General features: G+C 44.8%; 1 protein-coding gene across 1 annotated transcript; it reads right to left on the bottom strand.

Annotated features, from left to right (window-relative positions):
- Positions 1–140: 140 nt before the first annotated feature.
- Positions 141–20,163, bottom strand: EPS8L3 (EPS8 like 3). The gene is made up of 19 exons (XM_044431712.1): positions 20,130–20,163; positions 19,924–19,981; positions 18,411–18,475; positions 17,333–17,397; positions 15,534–15,692; positions 15,238–15,387; positions 14,031–14,107; positions 12,896–12,905; positions 11,726–11,846; positions 9,686–9,750; positions 7,627–7,701; positions 6,833–6,981; positions 5,430–5,532; positions 4,717–4,748; positions 4,154–4,247; positions 3,870–3,992; positions 2,898–2,983; positions 1,909–2,035; positions 141–155 (listed from the first exon to the last, which is right to left on the bottom strand). The coding sequence occupies exons 1-19, from the start codon at positions 20,161–20,163 to the stop codon at positions 141–143; spliced, it is 1,608 nt and encodes a 535-aa protein (XP_044287647.1).
- Positions 20,164–20,992: the final 829 nt, after the last annotated feature.

The raw sequence follows: 20,992 nt of genomic DNA, 5'->3' as shown, positions 1-20,992 counted from the left end.
AAAATTAGTTTTCCTTTATAGCTGTGCATTTGTGGCATCCATCACCTAAGGATAACCAGTTTCTGAGAGAATGTTCTTGAAAGGTACTAAAGCAGAGCTATTGTTGTCGTGATGATCTCTTAGAAGTCAGCTAAAGGCAGCTACATCAGACCAAGCTGTTAAAGGAAACAGGCAGAGAGAAGTATCAGTTTGAAGTAGAATAAGGTCTAACCTTCCAAATCACACATGGCCAATGGCATGCTTTGGCAAGGGTGTCAAAAGTTCAGAGCCATGAGCCCAGGTCTGGTCAGCCTCCCTTTCCTCTGACCACTGATCTTTTGAAGGTTTCTTGGCTTTTGTGCAGTTCCCCCTCCATGCTAAAAGACTGAAATGCTTCTCATAAGACTTGGTTACTAGCAGTAAGAGCTTCTGAGCACAATCTTATTGCTCCCACTCTATCTGTAAACTTCCAAACTTGGCGACTTTGGGTGGAAGAGGCTGAACACCCCAAATCTATGGTCTATCCTGCATCGACCTCACAGCAGTGCTGAAATTGTGGGGCTTAGCAACAGTAGCTTGCCCAAGGACACCCAGCAAGCTGCACTGGAGAGCGGGGTATTCAGCGGACTGGGAAATGAGTGGAGAGGTCCTGTAGATAGAGATGCTGAGTAGCATCTGAGATGCCTAAAATTGGTCTGATTTTAGTGTCCAGTCCTTAAATACAAAGTGTGTGTGTGTGTGTGCGCGCGCGCGGTGGGGTTACAGATGCATGGGGGAAAGGGCTTCTCTTACTACTGCTGTCACTGCAACCATCCAACAGGTGGATTGAATGGAGATCAAGCAACAGCCAAAATGGTGAATTAAAGTACTAGCGTGGAAATTGCATTCCACTTCATTCCAAAAGTGCCAACTTTAGAATAAGAAAATGTATCCCTAGTGACAACATTCTTGTGCTATAGTTGTTTGGCTAGGAGTCCCTCCTTGGGAGGAATACAATTTGCAACAGTAGCACCCAATCTCTAAAAGCCTCAGATGAGATTCATTCTGCCATGGGTTTCATAATCCAAGTACAATTTTTCTGCAACAGTTTAAAGATAACAGATCTTGGTCAGCATGTGGCCCTCTTCATTCCCATGTCTGTGTTCCTTCTAGATTATCAAGTTGCCTTGGGGCTGAATGTGAGTTTATGCTCCTGCTTCCAGGAATTTAATGCACAATTAGCACAAATGGATTCTCCATACCCCTTTTGACAGCTAAAAGACTGATATAACATTGGAAGGATGAATACTCACTTCATGTGAAGCAATGGAATGGGATTTAACATTACAGTAGCATATAGATACCACTTCCTAATACTGTTTGGCCTGATTTTTGGAAACATGTGTAAAATTCTTAAAGCTGTATTTGCATTTTTAAATATAAATCTAATATGCACTCTCATTTAATAAGCATATACTGAAATCAACACATTCAGATTTATGCAGCAACATGTAAATATTTACAAAACAAAAGGGAAGAAAACATTTCCAGAACATACAGTTAAAAGTAGTAAGTAAGAGAATTGGACAAACCCTTCTTAAAGAGACATTGTGGAGCCCTCTGGACAGGAGTTTTGTTTTGCTCAATAACGTATAACCTAAGATGTACAGATGTTTTGGATGCAGACACAAAAGCAGAAATCCAGTGATAAGGCAGACTGGAACAATCCACTTCCCTTTTCCACTCCTGATTAAGACTGAAACCAAGGTGCCTGAAAGACCACCTCCTTCCATACAAGATTGCCTGGGTCTTAAGATTCTTGGGGTGCGGGGCATTACCATCAGTGGCACCGTATCACCCCTTGCTCCATGTTCACCACTGCCCTTACCGTTTAGCAGCTCTCTGGTGGCAAGACAGATGGGTGCAACATCCATTTCTGCTGGCTCTTACCTGTGTGTTCCCTCCTGAAAGTATGGAAAAAACTTTCCTCCCTTCTTCTGGGCAGGCTGCGTTTAGTTCAGCTTGGCTCAATGACAGCAGTTGTCTTCCGTTAAGGATACCCAGGGTCTTAACTGTGCTGTTTAAAGATTACGAAAAGGTACAAATGTGCCCAGGCACTTTTCACTATTATGCACAGCTCCTCCTCCCATGGGTGTGGCACTGTGGTCACCCGACCCACCTGACCCTCGCCTCCATAACTTTCCTTGTCTTTCTAATAGCTCTAGTTTTCGGCTGTAAGGACACCAAGAGTGGGCACACAATCTTGCCCTTCTGGGCTGAGCATCTGGATCGACGTGCACTAGACTTCAGATTTAGTTTGAATGCTAGCTCAAGGATTTGGAGGCCCTTGGAGAAGAGGCTGAAAGGGCTGCTCTTCTCAGTGTACCTGGGAACTGCCATTACTACCTCTATTACCTCACCCTCCTCCTCCTCATTGCTACCACTTGCCTGCTCAACAGGGAGCGAGGGGCAACTAGGCAGTGCCCGCTGTTGTTCCCTGTCACCACCAACTTCATCTGGTCTGGCATGAGAGGCAGATGAACATGAGGTTGCAATGGTCAAAAGCAGCAACTCCGGGGGGTCCTTGCCAATGAGCCTCTGCTGGGGTGCGGACACGCAACAGGGAGGTGCCCAACATATAGCCTGTGGGACATAATACCTTGATGCTAAGGAATACAAGAACGGCACTTGCAAAATGGGCAGAGCTCTCCCCACCTTCCTTGCTTCCAAGTGAGAATGTAAGGAGGAAATCTCTGAAACTGCAAATGAGCCAGAGAGCATCATGATAGCGGGCAATGCCATTGCTCTTTGCTGTTTTCTGATTTGCTAAGTCTAGGTGGGTAGTGTGTGCAAAGTTGTGAATCAGCCTGGTTAGGGTATGAGGCCAAGAGCGATCACTAGGGAAGAATTGTTTGGTTAGTTCGAAAAGTGACCCCTACATTTTGGAGAAGCCTTTTGTCCTGAGCCAAGCTGTGACCTCTGCTGGGGTGGAACTTGGCTGGAGGTCAGGGAAACCACTTGAGACCTGAATACAGAAACACCAGGGAAAGATGTTTAATAGGAAATGAGAATATTAGCAGTGCAATTCTACACATGTCCACTCAGCTTCCAAGTAAATGGGCATATGATCGCAGCCTATGGTTTTTTAAATTAATTTTTTATCATCCATTTCAAAATCAAATCCAAACCCTAATATACCAATAAAATGAAATAAAATATTAATTTTCTTACAATGAGATTTGAGTGCACCTATTATGAAATATACATATATACTATGTATACCTATATGTTTTATAGATGACAAGATATAGCACTATTGTTAAAGATAATTAAAGGCTGCATGGATATCCACATATTTGTCCATTTGTAAATTACATCTGACAGCCACCTGCTCAAAAATTGAAGGTTTCATCAAGTCCCCCACCCATCATGTTATTGCAGATGGACACCTGGACACCTGTCCTTTCAGTAGTGTAATATTAGTCCTAAAGCTGTCAAAAGGGGGTGGAGAATCCACTTAATGTTGACTTTGTTCTAAATGTCAAGGGTATTTCCATAAATATTAAAGACCTTTTCAACATAAAATGTATCCAAATTATTACCTCCTCCCAAAAGGAAGTAACCATTGAGCATTGCCAAACCATAAGAATAGGAGAAGTGTTAGCTGTGTTGCACTAAAAAAGAGATTGTGGCATCCAATATACTCAAAGCATCTATGATTCCATTGAGTCTATTCTGACTAAATTTGGATCAAACCTTACAGTTCTGGTTGTGTGTTATATTGTCCTTCTTGGGGGCCTCATGGATGTAATCAAATATTGCAGTTAGGAGGAGGGACATGAGAATTTTACAAACTTCAACTATTCTGCACTGCTGCAGGGGCATTGGGTACAGCAAAGAGTTGTAATTACCTGCTGTGTATTGTTTCCCTTAATTGTCCTTGGATCCACAGTCTCCAGGATGTTGTTAGGAATGTATCCCTCCATCCCTGCAGTATTTCTAGCAAGCCACCATTTCTTCTTTTTGTCCAAAATCTAGAAATGTGTGCATGTGTGAGAGAGAAGCACATGACTTGTAACAGCCTATCAAATCCAATGTTCTGGACCCCATTTAAAAGACATCTATCCCAGTATTCAGCTTTCCAAATGCTAGTAAGTGGGATATATAGCATTAAATAAAAGAGCTTCCATCTTACCTCTAATAGATCTCCTTTCATTACGGTAAGTTCTTTGGGGTTTCTTGCATGGAAATCATAAATGGCTTGCAGAAGCTGCGGATGCTGCGATTCACTGAAAAAGGAGATGAGATCATTACTGAAAAAAGGAAAATGGGGAATGGGAGGCCAGGTCTCCTTTTTTAGATTCCAGGTAAAACTGCTGGGCAAATTCCCCAAATTACATTGCTCATTTTTGCTCCCAAGGGCATCAACACACAGGAATGCTGGTAAGCAAGAGATGTACGAGAGTTGTTCTGGCAACAGCACTCTGATACAGATGTGGTTCTGCATCTGTATTCTTCCTATGGTTAAGCAGGTGGGGATCTTTGGCTCTCACTTAGGTCAGTGTAAACCTAAGCTTACAACTGAGGTGTGTTCATATGGAGTATGATATTCTCACTTGCATCTGGAGGCAGAGAGAGAGAGAGATTGCATGCTCTGTTCCACTGTCGTGTCTGATGCAGGTTGCTGTTGTTTGCAACTAGAAATGTCACCCTTTGTGAATATTCTCTGTCACATAAGGCAGTCATAAGAGGGCATACCTGTCCAAGAAGTCCTTAGTTCCATTAGGGACCTGTGTGAAAAACAATACATATGGGATATTCAAACATTTATTGTGAGTGGGAAAAGGCATATTGCTACTATGCATTACATGGATTTTTAAAAAATCCTAATTATTCCATATCTGTGGACAAAGGCATTATTCCCAGTGATACACAGTTCCTTATATACAGTGCTTTGCAGCTTCTTGCCTATATATCTGAGGTGGGAAGTTGCAGTAAAATTTTATTCAAATGATCAGTGAATGCATTGATGTGTTGGGATTGGTTCTGCAATCTTTGGCAATGTTATAAAGCAATTCTTTGCATGCGGCAGGTTGTCCAGAGAAGCACACTGCATTCTTTTAATAAACAAAGCCCATGCTTATTGTGAGTGATAGGAATTGCAGTCCAACCCATCCAGAGGACACCCAGTTGAGGAAAGCTGAAATACGGAGCAACATTGGAGAGGAATCCTTGTAAATCTTTTTCACATAAGGCACCGCTTGGCAGCTCTACATGGGTATTTCCAGGAAAACTAGCTTTGTTCTGGAACAACTTACTGGAGTATAAGATGGGGCTTTTTTGTCCTCCCCCTGAGTAAAACAGGAGGTCTTGGCCAGATATCTGCCATCCATAAAGTGCCTATGTGTTATAGACTGAGGAAGTCTGGTTCCAGTTTGCCAGTGGTATTCTGCCTTTCAGGAGGCACTCACCATTTCCGAATGAGCGAGTCTCCAAGTGGGCATGGGAAGCACCCATCCATCCGAGAAAATGGGCATGTAGGAAGGGACGGATTCTCCCCCTGGATACTGTGACCTGGAGAGAAGAAACGAATGTGTTGTTCAAGTCCTTCCAAAATGAAAAAGTTGATCCAAAGCGGCACACAGGCCATTTCTAATCACGTATGAGCTAGCAAACGGTGACACAACTTTTCACCACAACCTCTGTTTGAAATTGCAGATAGAATTACAGTTTCAGAGTATGACCAGGAGGACTGAGGTGGAACAGCGAATGCACACACGCAGTTCAGGGCACAAAACTGGCCAAAGCTGGGTGTCCTTCCCTGGAAGGAATGCAATAATAGGAGAGTAATCGGGCTTGTACATGACATTAGCCCATTTTTTAATACGAGGGTTCTTCAAAAACTTTCCGCACTTTTAAAAACTCCTATTTATTAAGAATTTCAAAAACAAATTAAATCACTTTTCTACATACTCAGCTTCCTTTGCGATGCTTTTTTCCCCAGTGTCATACCAAATTTTTAATGCAATCAGCAAAAAATATATAAAATATATTTATAAAATAGAAAAGTGTGGAAACTTTTGGAAAACCCCTCATACATGAGTTGTTGAATCCTGGGTTGTTGTATCACAACACTGCTGCACCAAAAAAGCAAGTTTTCTTAACTATAAACAACTAAAATTATCATTTTTTAAAACTGAGTTGTCAACACTGAGTTGTTTAAATTGTTATACATGAACCAAGAACTGTGGGTTATTCATGGGTAGCTTTGCCAAGTTACAGAAGCAGCAGGCAAGATTGGTAAAAACAACAGCCAGTACTTTATTTATTTATTTATTAAAACATTTTTATGCCACCCCATTCGCCGAAGCCTCGGGGCGGCTTACTTGCAACTGCATAGGAATTTAGCATACAAAGAAGAGAGGGCAAGCACAGTAAGAGGGAAACAGCAAGTATAATAAACCATGTTTTGTTGCTTTGTTTTGTTGTCTGTCAGACAAACCCTGCATAGGACAATAAACTGGGTTAAATCTCTAACAGTCGAATGACTTAGCATTGTTTGCAAAATAGGTAAAATGTGTTTCCGCTTTGTGATACTCCAAATCAGCTGCCTGAGCCAGCTGGTATGTTTCACCTGCTGAGGGGGAAAATAAGTGTAACTATAATGCAAGAACACAAGAAATCTCCTACTAGATCAGTTGGCGGGATGAAAATACTGCTTCCGGGAGCGGCCTCATAGATTTACCAATGTTGTAAACCAAGCATGAAGGCTCCTGCGATGGTGTGGTATGTAACTGGCACACACTCGGTTTTCTGTCCACTGTCAAATGACTCAATTTGCACGTGTTGCCTTTTCACTGGGCATCAACCTTACCTGGGCACACTCCAAGCTATTCCCAAACTCTTCCAAGTCAGCTGCTCATCATAATTCAAGGTGCGCCTGAGCATGTCAATAGCTTCGGGAATCAACAAAGGTGATACCACTGAAGAAGCCACGTAGGTCCCGGAACACTTGGACAAAATCTGCAGAGTGACAGCACACATGATTCATGGAAGCCAGTAACTTCTTCCTCTCTGCCCACTATGGCCCAACTTTCAGGATGGTGCTGCATTCTGCATCTTTAACCACTCACATTCAGTTTGAAAGAAAAAGTGGCTTTGAAAAAAAAAATCAAAGAAAATCGTGAAGCTGTTCTCACAGGTAGGTTTTAGACTTCTCACAAAGTAACCAAGAATGTGTGTGAGTGGTCTATCTTTCATATTTTATCTCTGGCAGCCTAAAGACTCCTTAGCTTCCTGCACTTCGATTAAAGCCCAGGGGAAGGCATCATGAAGTTATTCCTCCCACTGGGATTTTTCAGATCAGGAACTGCAGGAAGTCTGAGAGGCTGCAGAGCAATGCAAAACTGCACAATGCAGCAGCCTGGGCCACGTCACAATGCTTAGGCTAACCCAAGAACATCACCAAAATAAAATCAAAATAAATTATATCATGCCCCAAGAATGAGACATAGGGGCTTTCCTATGCTCTGTTAGCATTTGAGAGGCATGCATTGATGGGAAGAAAAGAAATAAGAACTATTCTCTCTCTAGTAAGAAGATGCTTAAAGCAGAAAGCAGATGATTGCAAGAGGCCTGAAGTAGTCCTTGCCTGGCTAGAGTACTCACGGTAGATAAAGTGGAAAATAAAAGATGAATCAGCTGAGGAACACTTGGCTGTTCTATCTTGCCTTCGAGTTTCCCCTGCAAAAACACAGACAAACAACCCCACTCAATAAACCATTGACTTTCTAATGAATGGATGGACTGGAAGCAAGAGAAACAAACAGCCTCACAGATCTGTGTTTTCATTATTCATCTGAAGCGAGGGTAGCACTAGGTTCTCACCAGCCCGAGTGAGGATCATACATAGATTTGTCCCATGCTCCAGCTCCAGTGATTGCCATTTTGAACCTGTTCAGAAGTAAAGGCAAGGCTTCTGCATGTCTAAGAAAAGTAACCTGAATCACACAACAGCATTTTCAAATACCATCCCAAATGCAAAGTCTCTGTTCTGTCTACTGATGAATAAGCCAGTCTCCTGCCTGAGAGATGCACAGCTCAGTTCTTTGCAAGGCATCTAGAGGTGAATTACCCTTTAAATACCCTTCTTGGGCAATAGTCCAGAGCGGCAATCTTGGTGGAGCTGTCCGTGGTGCTGAACCTATTCTGGGGAGAGGGTTGCTCACCATGGAGGGCTTTTTAAAGGTTCGGACTAAAACCCAGACTGACCCCGGTGCCACTGGCCTGCCCAGCCTCTTCTCAACAGCAGTCAGCTATACAGCGAAAGAATCCTGTGGGCCAGGCAAGAGGCCCTTGGCAGCAGCTGCATGGGCACTGAGGGGCAATGGTTAGACTGTTGGACTGGGGGCACTGGGGTTCTGGACCCCCTGCAGCCATGAAGCTCACTGGGTGTCTTTGGGGCAGTCACTGAATCTCCACCTGACTGACCTCACAGGGCTGTTGTGAAGAAAGAATGGAGAGGTGGAGAACCATTGAGACCACCCAAGCTTCCTTGCCAGAAGGGCAAATGGTGGCGTGTAAGTATAATAATAAAACAGACAAGCATGGGCAGGAAGGGCCCCGTTCCTGTCTTAGCCTTTTCTGCTTGTTTCCCATCTCAAAATTTCTCCTCCAGCTGCTTTTAGCCCCCTGAGGGAAAAGACGCAGATGGAGTGGAAGGACAATTTGGATGTGAAAGCTCAGGAGAGAGGAGGGGATTTGTTTGTCTCTCAGGTATCTTCTTGAGTACTGAAGTTTGGGGAGCTGCAAAAGGAAGAAATGTTGTGAAAGGGACCTCATAGTCAGAGCCCTCCAGTTAAAGTAAATAAGATACTATTTATGCAATAAGACAGTGTTAGAACGGTCTGAGAAATGTACATGGTGGACATGAGGGCTGAACCAGACCCTTCACCCCCCCACCTGGCTGTGATCCCAGTCCAGCTCCAGCTGCTTGCACCAACCATTTGCATTGGAAGAAATGCTTCTATTTTCTTTGATTGGCATGAATGGGAGTTTGTCTTGTAACGCAAAGAGCAAGTGGAGGGAAGGCCAGTTCTGGACCACAGTGCTAAAGAGATCTGTTATGCCCCTCAAAAAGGGCCATACATGCAATTGTTAATGGCATCACATTTGGTTTGAACATGAGATTGTAAGTCTAAAGATAAAGTCTGTACCATTACAGACAGTGAAAGACAGCAGCATTCCTAGGTTTAATTGCTGTGAGTAGCTTTGGAAGATTGTTTTGGTATGAAAATAAGGATAAAAATATAAGAATTATTATTATATAATAATAAAAATATAAGCAGCATAGAGTATTAAATATTCCTTCCAAGTACATATAGCACTTAAAATTCTATGCCCCGTCTTCCTTATCCCCATGTTTCTTCTCCCACCTCTCAAGTCTGAGATTGGCCAAAATCTTGGGATTTTTTTCCTATCCCCACATTTCTTCTCCCACCTCTCAGGTCTGAGACTGGTCAAAAATCTTGGGATTTTTCCCAAGAAAAATCACCTTTGGCCTCTGTATTTGCAATGCACGACTGCAGCTTGTTACAATACAGTGCTTTGTGCTGCTGTCCTAGATAGCATCTAGGACAGACAAGAAGAATCCATGGCTTGCGAAATGCAGCCAGCTCTGCTGGTGCTGGAGAAAATTCAGCCAAGGCCACACAGGCTGTAGACCTACCAGCAAATTGATGCCATATTTGATCTTCTGGAAACAGTCCTCAAGTTTATCCTTTGAAGGCAATCCTGCAGAACCAGAGGGATAATGAGAGCTTATTCACTTTGGCCTTGAGATAAGACAAAAGGACTGCCACAAAGAGGTAACTCTACCCATGCCAAGGATTCCAGACTGGGCCATAAATCCAAATGTACAGCCCTGAGAAAAACCATGTCAGTGCACACACACACAGTTCACAACCTCTTCCTAACCTAGCCAAGTCAAAATAACACATTGTGACCTGTTTTATTTGACTTGTGGCTCTACCTAAACTTGTGGGTGAAGAGAAAAGTGGCCAGGTTTACAGATGACACAAAAATATTCAGGATGTTGAAAACCAAGCAGGCTATAAAGAGTTCCACAAAGATATTTGCAAATTAAGAAAATGGGCAATAAAATGACAAGTGAAATCCAACATTGGCAAGCATAAAACGGTCTATGCTGGGTCAAAAATCCTGACCTTTCCCATGTCATGATGAGCACTGAAATGGCAGGAAATCAGAAAAGAATCCTTGGGGTCATGGTGAGCAGCTTCTTGGAAACATCAGTTGTATTGTGAAAGCTAAACACTTGTGAAAGCTAAAGTCCATGTATGGAACTATTAAGGATCAAATCAATGCTAAAACTGCCAGAGTTGTAAAAGGTAATGGTAAAGGTTTCCCCATGACATTAAAGTCCAGTCATGTCTGACTCTAGAGGGTGGTGCGCCTCTCCGTTTCCTAGCCGAGGGAGCCAGCGTTTGTCCGTAGACAGCTTCCATGGTCATGTGGCCGGCATGACTAAACACCGAAGTGCACAGAACTCTGTTACCTGCCCACCAGAATGGTACCTTTTTATCTACTTGTATTTGCATGCTTTTGAACTGCAAAGTTGGCAGGAGCTGGGACAGAGCAACGGGAACTCACCCCATTGTGCAGATTCGGACCGGTGACCAGCAGTTTAAACCACCGTGCCACTGCATACCCTATAGAGCTGTAGTACTTTGCTTCAAATCAAAATATCAGGATGTGGTTCATTTAACAAAACTGGCTGCTAGTAGATCCAGAACAGCTGGAGGAAATTACTTCTTCCTCACATTGCACAACCAATAAATAGCATAAAGATGTGATAATTGCTACTTGCTTAGATGGCTTTGAAAGAAGGTTGGAAGGAAAAAACCCCACCACAAATCTGTCCATGTGGGAAGATCTGCAAAGTGGTCAGGAACACTGAATTGTGATACAGCCGTGAGCATTTATATGATCATAAAGGTACAGATCCCCTTAGTTAAACTTTATTATAATTAAGTGGCTCTGCAACTTTATGTATGTCTTCTTGCCTACGGTTGTTCTCTGGACGATCTTGAAGGGTTGGTTGCTCTCAAACAGGTTGGCCAGACCAAGCATCTGAATCCACATGATCAGGTCTAGGGCAGACATATTAGCAAGGCTAACACCCCTGCTTAAAAATCCTGATCTTACTGTAAGAACACAAAGTCTTCCTTAATCGATCGATCGATCGATTGATTCAGAAGCTGTGGTGCTGCTCTGAGTGTGCCTGCAGCAAAGAAGCCTCCCCACTGCCAGCTGGGGCAATCCGGAACGGTTTGTTAACGTTGCCAAGGGTAGACAAGGCAGACCGTATCCTGGCCACTGGTCCGGGGAGCAGCAGAGACGGCGCTCCCTCCGCCTTGCCTCGGTTAGGAGCAGCTGCTGCCTATGCAAGTCCCAAGTGGACTTCCCTACTGAAAATACACCTCCCGTTCTGGAGGATTACATAACAAGCATTCCTGAGCCTGGTGCTCTCCAGATGTGCTGGGCTGCAGCCCGCATCATTCCAGCCAGCATGGCTATTGGTGGGGGATGATGGGTGCTGTAGTCCAGCAAGTCTGGAGAGCACAGGTTGGAGGAGGCTGTTCCACTCTGTCTTCTGCTATACTGCTGCTTCCTCCAGTTCTGGGTGGCCTATTTCCTAGGAGGTTTTCCCTCAGAAGTTCATGGGTGCCTCTTTCCCATTCTTACTCACCATTTTGACTTTTCTTCATTTTCCAATTCCATTTCTTCTTGTTGACACTCGAGGAGCCACTGGCTGAATTAAGCTTACTTACTAACCGTTCAATGTCATCCAGGACATGGTTCAGGATCTCCTGTGCCCAAGAAACAAGAACAGAAACTGAATTGGTCACTACATCACAGGCTTTGTGCTAAAAGCTCTTTTTAAAGGAGTAACCAGGAGCAAAAGGTCTCACAAACAACATGCAGAAGTTTAGCATTAGAAACTATGGGTTTGATCCAGACTTAGTCACGCTTAGAGGAGACCAGTTAAAATCAATGAGATTTAAGTCAGGCATGCTTGAAATCCCATTGATTTCAATTGGCCTACTGTAAGTATGACTAAGTCTGGATCCCACTCCATATTTTATACTGGCAGATGATCTCTCCCCTTTACTTCATTCGGTTTTTCATCTGGAAAAATAAATCTCAGAGGAGGAGACACATTAACTAGCCACAGGACAAGACTTTTTATACATAGGCTATCATCGCTCCAATTTCAGAAATTATCCCTGGATGAAAAGGTTACACCAGTCCTGCATTTGTAAGTTTGTTTCCTACCTGCCCCCTTTCGTGGTTTTCTTTCTAAACCAGTTTCTAAACTACTTGCAGAAGAATGTTTCATGGCCACCTCACATTGCTCAAAGCAGCATAACTTAACATAACTCAAAGCAAATTCATAACTCTGTTGAAAAGGCATTCCTTGTAACCCTTTCTCCGCCCAGAAAACTCTCCAGACCATGCAGCTTCCCTACCCTATACATCTGAATGTGGGACACTTTCCACCCTGCGGCCCTTCACAGCCTAGAAACACCACAGGGAAAGGTGCCTTCTTTCCAAACTATCAGCATTTGCACCCAGAAAAGGGCTGAAAGTACTTACGGCATTTCTCTCTGTTTCCAGTTTCATCACAGATGGCTCAGAATCACCCCACTGCTGGCCAGGTGGCCGTTCGGCTTCTGCAATGGTCAAAGTCCAAAATCACGTATGGATGTGCCATAGCAGGAAGAGTCTCCGTTTGAAATCTCTGCCCAGACGGCACACGCCCCAGTTGGTTTTATTCAAGGGCCCAAGTAGTAGCCTGGAAGAAATCTGGCTGCAGCTGCCAGTGGTGGCAGAGGTGAGTGGGAGGCTGGGCCACTACCAGCTGGCATCTTTTGGGGACGACAGAGACAGGGGGGTTGACCTATGCCATGCAAATCTAGTCTATGCCTTCCTCTGGCACTAACCAAGCAATGCCAAGCAACAGGACTGGCAAAACTGGGGCCCTCCAGATGTTACTGGACTCCAACTCTCCTTGGTTCTACACAGCATGGCACTGGTTAGGAATGAGGGGAATTGCTGCCCAGCATCTCCTGGGGGACCACAGGATTCCCTAATCTTCCAAAATGCAATGGCAGAGCCCCATCCTCCCCAATTTTGGCTACCTTTGAGTCTTTCTGCTCTAAGGGCAGGCTGCCACCAGAGTGGGCATATAAGAGCTGTATGCCATTTCCCAGCCAACCCACACAAGTGGGGCTGCTGTGGGACGCAGCCTGCAGACCAGCCCTGAAGATGGCGGCTGATAGAAGTGGGGGAGTGCCATGAGATATTTTAGCATTGAGTCTTTCCTGCTTTATGAGGTCAAATAATAATATCGACGGACTCGTCATCCCATTCATCTAAGTGGAAGATGCAAAAGACAAAAGAGAATAATAAAGTCACCTATATTGTTGCCCGGTGGGGCTGGTCTGGATGTCCAAGGTTGCCGCTGCAGTCTCTGTTGAGGCATTTGTGTTGGGGGAGGAGGAGGGAAAGGTCCTGCCGCCCTTTGGTCCTGGGGCATCCACCGTGGGTTGTTATTCCACTTCTGCTGGGACAACATATTCTCCAGGTTGTTCCTGACAAGGAAATTAAGAATATGTGCTTGAATCCTCGGGAGAAGAAGTGGGGGAGGCTTGAGATAATCCAGCATTACATTTTAATTTCTAGAAGCTGAATGAGAGCAGCCAAAGTGTCTGGCTAGACATGGAAGAAAAAAATTCCCTAATCTTGACGTGTTTTGCAAACAGGGGAAAGGCCAAGATAACTATACATTTTAAATCTGCTTTCTCCATTTCCATTTTTATTCGAGAGCAGGCATGGGGACCAATCCAGATCTTGAAAGCACCACCCACCCACCCACTCACACACACGCATTCCATACAAAGGTCTCAATAAGGAGTCATTGCTCTGAGTGCCTTTTTTTTTTTTTTTTTTTTTTGCAGAACAGTGAATTAGAAAGAATAAATAAAGGTTACCTGAGCAAGTGATCATTCTGCTGTTCATTCCTCTGTTCCTCAATGATCTTTTCCAATTTGATTTTCAGCATATCTGCCTAGAGGAAAGACAAAGCACTGAAGCAGCCTCTCACTGTTCCCCAAAACCCACCAGAGTTTCCATGTTAGGGCCTTCCGGTATTCCTAGGCCTGCTTCAAGATGAAACCACCAGTTCCAGTCACTGTCTGAGGCAGAGATCACTCTCAATTCCCATGATTCCTGTCACAACAGCAGGAATTAGCATTTTGCCCTGCAGAGGCTCCTATTCTCCTGAGGAAGAAGTCTGCAGATGGGTTAGAGAAGGCCTCTCAGCTCATAGCCTGGCTGAATGGAATGGAGGGCTCACCCCAGAGCAACCCTGATTGAAATCGAAACTGAAACAATCCAGCTCTTCCTCATTCAGCCAGGGGTAGTGATGCTAGGGAACGAAAAGACCTGTGGCGCAAACCCACAGGAGGGCACAAAGTGCAAATTTGCACCTGCTAATTTACATATGCTCTAAAGTCTGTAAAGGACCCTGTATCTTAAGGACACCCCTTTCTGTAAAAAGGGGTATATGGGAAAGGAAGGCATCTGATCCCAGGGGAAAAAAACCTTCAGGCAGAAAGGTTCAATGGGGAGAGCAGCAGGACATGATGCACACTGGGAGAAAAGCCAACTAATCCAGGTGCAACAGAGATCATGAAGAGGCCAGTTTTGTGCCTTCATCTGGGCCAAGTTCCCATGGAAATCAGGGCGATGAGGTGGATGCCCTCCTAGAGATCCGGGCTCCAAATGCAGAGCGGCAGCTTAGGAGTATGCTCCCTAACATCACTTCTGCATCCCTTCTTTCGTGTTTTCTCCCCACTTCCCCATGAGCCAAATGACATGTTATGTTAAGGTGCGGCTGCACTTGAGGCCAGGCTTGAGTAGCAGCCATGCAGGACCAATCAGAGCTGGAGCCACAGAGAGGCTGTTCAGAACTTGCCCCATTGCCCTGATAAGGCACATGGTGAGGCAGGCAGGCCTGGGGGGCACAGAGAAAACCTCCTTCCCTTGGCCCACGGTCCCACTGGGGCCCAGCACACCAGCTGATACAGCAACCCAACGTATTGCGTGCAATCATGCGCTGAAGAATAGCCTATAGTTTGACCCTGAGCTCCCCAAAGTATCTTTTCCCACTCCCTCACTCTGGGAAGAAGAGCTTACTCCAATGTTCTCGCACTGAAAGAGCAGGATCTTATTTCTGGGGAGTTTCACATCTTTCACAGTGATGGCCAAGATGGAATTGTAAACACAGCTGTTAAGGACACAGGCACATTCAAGGATGCACGGCAGCGGGTAGCTCTCCAGCTCCGTCTAGCAAAAGAAAGAATCGGAAGGCAGTCAGCAGCTGGATGGGCCACTGGGGAGTTCCCGGCAAGGAATCCTGGCTCTGCCAGCCACCCACAGCTCCTCACCGGCACAAGGGGGAGGGCAGGGTAAGGCAAGGGAGCTCTCTTTACCTCTGTCTCAATATCAGTCAGCAGCAACTGGAAATCCTTCACCTGCAAAAACATGCTTTGTCCCCACACGTGGCCTTCGGCACTCATCATCTTGAGGCGGTCAATGCAGTTCTTCGTGTTGCTAATTTCTCTGCCGTCAATGATACAAGTGAGCAGGTGCTGGGAATGGAAGTCTGTGTTCAGCCATCATTGTAGGTAAGTTGTGCTTGGACACACAATTCCCGAAAGAGGGACCAGAAAGTATTGCACAAAATTTGGTTTTAAATTTTGTAGTGAAATTTTATGGATTTTGACTGCTACCTGTATTTTATACTACATTTAATGAATGCTGTGCATTGTGGTAAACTGCACAGAAAGCTTCAGCTATCGGTCAGAATAGAAATAAAATTAATTGTAATCATCTTCTTCTGTTTTAGCCTTTCATTTAAATTGTATTCATATCTATAATGATTGGAAGTTTTAATTGCTTTAACCAGTAGGTTAATCAACAAAAACCTCAGTTGATTTAGCAGAGGAAATTTTAATTAGCAGGGGCAAAATAAAATAAATGGTGTTACATAATAAGGGTTAAATTGATTATGGTGTGTTATTGTAATAAGGAAGGGAAATTAAATTTTTTAAAACAACCCTTTTTATCAATATTTTTGTTTTGTTCATTAAACTGTAAATTATCTTTAGCCTTCCTTAAACCGCAAAAAACACTCCCCCTAGATGTATTTAAACCAATGTATTTAACCAATACACTAAACCAATGTATTTAAACTGCATTGGTTAAAAGAGAGATGGTCAATCAATAAATGTTCTTTCATCGGCTGACAGATGAATTCTTCTCATACTGGATCTCAGGGCACCTTTAAATCTGAGAAAGCCAGGCTTAATCCCCTTCAAGCATTCAAAAATGTGCATTGCAGGTGGAAGGACAAAATCACCATGGCAGACCTTGCCCCTGACCTCTGCATTCATCTGCATGTGTGAACAGAGCCCCTCTGCATACACCCAAAAACTCCCAATTGCATGAAGAGATCTGTGGTTGTACGCAGCTGTACTTGCAGACTCCCTCAAATGGCTGGGGACGGAGACTGCTGCTGCGATTTTGCTCCAGCTCCACACACAGGCATGATCATTTGAACATTTATTTGTAAATAGCTAGCTAGACAGTTGGTGGCCCACATAATCTCCTGTAGGATGTGAGTCACACGTAACAAGAAGCCACAGCTGCCATTTTGATTCTTTGAGCCATGCCCTAGCTTGTCGTGATGTGTGAACCTGACTAGGGTGGGTTCTTGTGGTGTATGGAAATCCCAAAACAATCCTGGGTCAAGCACCCCAACAACCCGCCCTTGCTGAGTTTGCTCATAATGACAAGGTACAGCGCACTGCTGCCACTGCTTGAATATTAACCATGGCCACCTCTGCAATGAGAAGCCCTGTGGGTTAATGACCCCATGGTGGTGCCTCATAACGTGTGAACCAGGCCATTGAATCATGAAGCTGGAGACCATCTAATCCAACTTCCTGGCTAATGCAGGGATCTAGAGCTCCAGCATCTGCAAGAGCTGGCTATCCTGCAAGGGAAAATCCACCATCCTGCTAGGTAAGGGCTTCGTCACCTGTTGTACAGGGCCACCAGTTGGAGAGCAAGATGTTCTGTGGAGTCATTGATTGTATGAACTGTCACTGTCACATGAATAACTTCCACCTCAATGGCCGGTTAGGCCTCTTTCAACCGTATGATTTTATCTTTTGCAAACTGGACAAACTGGAATAGCCCCTTTCTTGCTTCCTCAAGTTTCGCCTACCTCCACCGGATGCTGCAAGTCATTTTCCTGCTTGATAATATTTTCAGTGTATTCCTTACGCTGTTCTGTGAGAATGAAAGAGAACAGAGTATAGAAAGTAACTGGAAGAGAAACTCAGTGTTGCCAAAGGTGTGAGAATCCTCATATATGTGCAAGAATCCAGGACCTCGGTATGAAGTATGAGATTTTCCCCATTCTCACGTGCAGCGCATGCATTCCAGGGGTCCTGAGCGTTGCTCAGACTTTGTCTCCAACTATTCTTCAGGGGGCAGCCTGGCAGCACTTCCCAGTGTGGCCAGAGGGTCTTGAGCAAGAGCCCAAGCGGGAGAGAGGCCTGTTGGGAGTGAAATCTGGGAGGGCTTCTACTGGCCTCCCTGTGCAAACTTGGAGTGTTGTATTATTGAGGGTTTCTTGTTTGCTTTTTCAAGGTGGAAGAAGTGGGGGGGGGCAGGGCCAGCATCAAGGTTGGCACCCACCAAGGGTCCACACTAGCCCCCTGGAGGTGGTGCTCCTCCTCCTCCTCCTCACCATTCCCACCTGCTTCTTCACCTGCCGGTCACAGTAGCGCAGACAATGGTGGCAACGAGAAGGAAGAGCTATGGGAGCCAGCCCCTCCATGCTGATTGGCTCTCTGCCTGCCAAGCAAGCAAGTGGGAGCAATGAGGAAAAAGAGGAGGAGGAGCAGAGGCAGCTGGTAAAAGGGGCAGTAAGAGGGTGGACTCTTGATGAGGCGCTGGGGGAACCCCCACCCTGTCCAAACTAGTTTATGGGAGTGGGGTGGTTGATATGTCTGGGTTCGTTGCTTGGTCCTGGAACTAGGAAGGTGAAATTGTCGTGTAAAATGGCACATGCCTCTCTCTGAGGCACTTTCTTCGGGTCAAGCACTTTAGGGTACTGCTGTGAGAAAACAAGTGGGAAGGCAAAGGGAGTGATGAGGGGCTCCTCTCTGTTCTCCCCCCGTGAAGGCTCTGGGCAAAAGTTAATGCATGTGCAGGTCCCAGAGTTAAGATTCCAGCTTAGCGAACTGGAAACACACTGGAGACAAGGAACAAAGGCGAGAGGAGCAGATGATCCTTACGGTAGATCGACTTGCCACTTGGCCTGGACATGCTGTTAGCTCTACTGAAGTCGCTTCCGGTTTCACTGCAGAGAAAACAAATAAAGTCGTGGTTTGGAAACATCTCCCTGACATGGAAAGAGACTCACTTTACCCACATTATGTTTCTTCATCCTTTCTCTGCTGCTCCATACAGCTGGCCACACAGTTAAGGTAGCCTCGTTTATATGGATCGGACTCCAGATAGGTGTGGAGCTCTTGGTGGCTTAAACATTACTCCATTATCAATTCCAGTCCTTGTTCAAGCCATGGAGCTTGCTAAGTGACTTTGGACCAGTCAGCATTGCTCAATGCAACCTACCTCACAAGACTGTTACATGGATTATAAAATAGGAAATACCCACATCCTTCATCTTGAGCTGCTTGGAGCTATATATACATCTAAGAGCAAACATTAACTAGCAGCAGCAGTGAAAAGCTAAACCATTCAAATTTTCATGGAAAGTACCTGGTATTTTGTATTTCTAAATTGTGGTGTCCTAAGTAAAACATAACATTCCTCTATAGCCCAGTTTTGGAGCTATTTTTTAAGTTTTTGTGCTCAGGTAGTGTGATACTATGAGCTGAAAGTGGCATTTGCAACTGTTTTTGTAGTTGTCATAACTTAAGCACCAGCTGTTTGATGCAAAACCTGGCATTAAACTAGAGCAAAAAGTAAGCACGTCAGCTAAATGATTGAACTAATCAGGCAAGGCTCCACGTTATCAGATGAGACACTCTGCCTGTAGATGCCGACGCCATGATGCATTTGGTAGTCTTTCCCAGCAGCCCGAGCTCTTCTTACTGCTACAGGCTAAAGCAACTATCCTTTATATTCAAAGGAAGCTTAGGAGGCACAAGTCCGTTCTAATACCATGTATCATTATGAAGTCCACTGCATGAAAGCAACATCTCTTCTGACATTAGTCCAGATTTTCAACAATCTGGCACTACATTTCCATAACAGGAGCACTGTTTTAAATGGGATCAGGCCCAAGTCTCAGGATTCCAAAATTGAGTCCTGTAGACAACAGCCAAAGTTAGGGTGATCTTGTTTTCTATTGTAGAAAAAGTTAGATAGTCCTCTATTTGAAAGGCCTAATCCAAATCTAGTCTAGTGAGGACCCACCAAGGTGAGATGTGTTTCTATTTAATGTATGCCAATAAAAATGTTAGGAAAATCTGCATTATTTTAAATCTCTCTTTGGGTGAAGCATTTCCTCTGTTTTGGTGATATTTAAGTGGCCATCCTGGCCAATATACCTATGTTTCTGACAAAGTAAAATTGCCTGTACAAGTTGCTAAGGTGCATGTAAAGTTTAGGGTGGATTTCAAGGTCTTGGAGCTGATAAAATTTTATCGTGTTGAAGGAAGGTTAAATTCTAGAGTCCATCTGCACAGAAAAATGTAACTCAAAAAAAAAAAAAAAAGTTCACTGTGGCAACCAGAGCCTTCCAAGATCATAAAGTGGTCATTAAGAGGTATGTGGACTTACTTGTACTGTTGGTTACCCCTACGGCCAAAGAGATCTGCCATCTTCCTAAGTTCAGATCCTGTAGATGATAAATTCCATCAACATTCCAAACTGGTGCACAGTGCTGATTCCCATGAAATCAAATGTTTTGGGGATGTGCGGGTGGGTGTGAAACAGCAGAATACGAAAAGGGTAGTAGAATGCATTATAAAGGTGCTTGTATTTACCTTTGTTAGAATCTGGGCTGCTCTGGGGCGCCATCTGGTGGCCAAACCCAGAACACCCACCTCACAGGATTCACAGGATTGGTCCCAGGCCCTGCTGGAGCTCTCAGCCTCCTGATGTCCCCCAGGCCAGTTAGGAGGCCTGGAGGGAAAACTATGTAACAGCAAGCTCTTCCCTCCAGAACATGTCTCAGCAACACACTTCTTGCCTGAACAAAATCCTGTCTTACTGTCTCACCTCAGCAATGCAAGGTTTTCCTGCTAGCTGTGGGTCAGCTCCTGCATCGTGCCTGACCCTTGCTGTGAGCCTTGCCTTGCTGTGCCGTGCTGGGCCATGTATCCTGCCCGGGTATCCTGCCTCGACATACCTGCACCTCTGCTTGTCTTCTTGGTTCGCAACCCTTGCCTTATCCATGACCATGTCTTGCCCTGACACCTGCTCCTGGTCCCTGACCCTGGCCTGGTTTGTGGCCACAACTTGGATTTTGCTACTGAAACTTGCTGTCTGGCCTTTGACTCTGTATTGACCTGAGCTCTCTTGCCCTGGTCCCAGAGTCTCTATTTTGCCTCCTGCCAGCCACCCCTGACAGCAACATTATATTTAGCTGACTGGCCCAATTTATTGCACTGGAGTAGGGGTGAACAGAGCCATTGGATTCAGTGCTGAAAAGCTAGGAGGAGGTGACTAACACTCCAGATCTTTGTTATTTTCCGTCAAGAGGGTCAGCAATTGAGTGAGCAGGTTATGCCACTTCCTTGTCTCTCTCTTCCTCCTCCTCCTCCGTTTCAGTGGAGAGCAGGTGAGTACGCAAATAGCAACAGTGACGGGGAGGAGAAGGAAGAAAAGTGGTCATTCCCGCCCATTC

Source organism: Varanus komodoensis, unplaced genomic scaffold (assembly GCF_004798865.1).
Source record: "Varanus komodoensis strain SLA01 unplaced genomic scaffold, ASM479886v1 scaffold1, whole genome shotgun sequence".
NCBI lineage: Eukaryota > Metazoa > Chordata > Lepidosauria > Squamata > Varanidae > Varanus > Varanus komodoensis.
Note: the sequence above shows the minus strand (reverse complement) of the source record. Positions and strands in the feature narration are given on the sequence as shown.

Bases quoted from the DNA above. Each gene is read 5' to 3' on its own strand.
- EPS8L3 (XM_044431712.1), bottom strand. From the start codon at position 20,163: ATGGCGCCCCAGAGCAGCCCAGATTCTAACAAAG. The intron at 7,702-9,685 runs GTAGGTCTACAG...GTGTTTTTGCAG, and splicing joins AATATGGCATCAATTTGCTG to GGGAAACTCGAAGGCAAGAT. The intron at 2,984-3,869 runs GTAATTACAACT...TTCTGTATTCAG, and splicing joins AGGGAAACAATACACAGCAG to GTCTCAAGTGGTTTCCCTGA.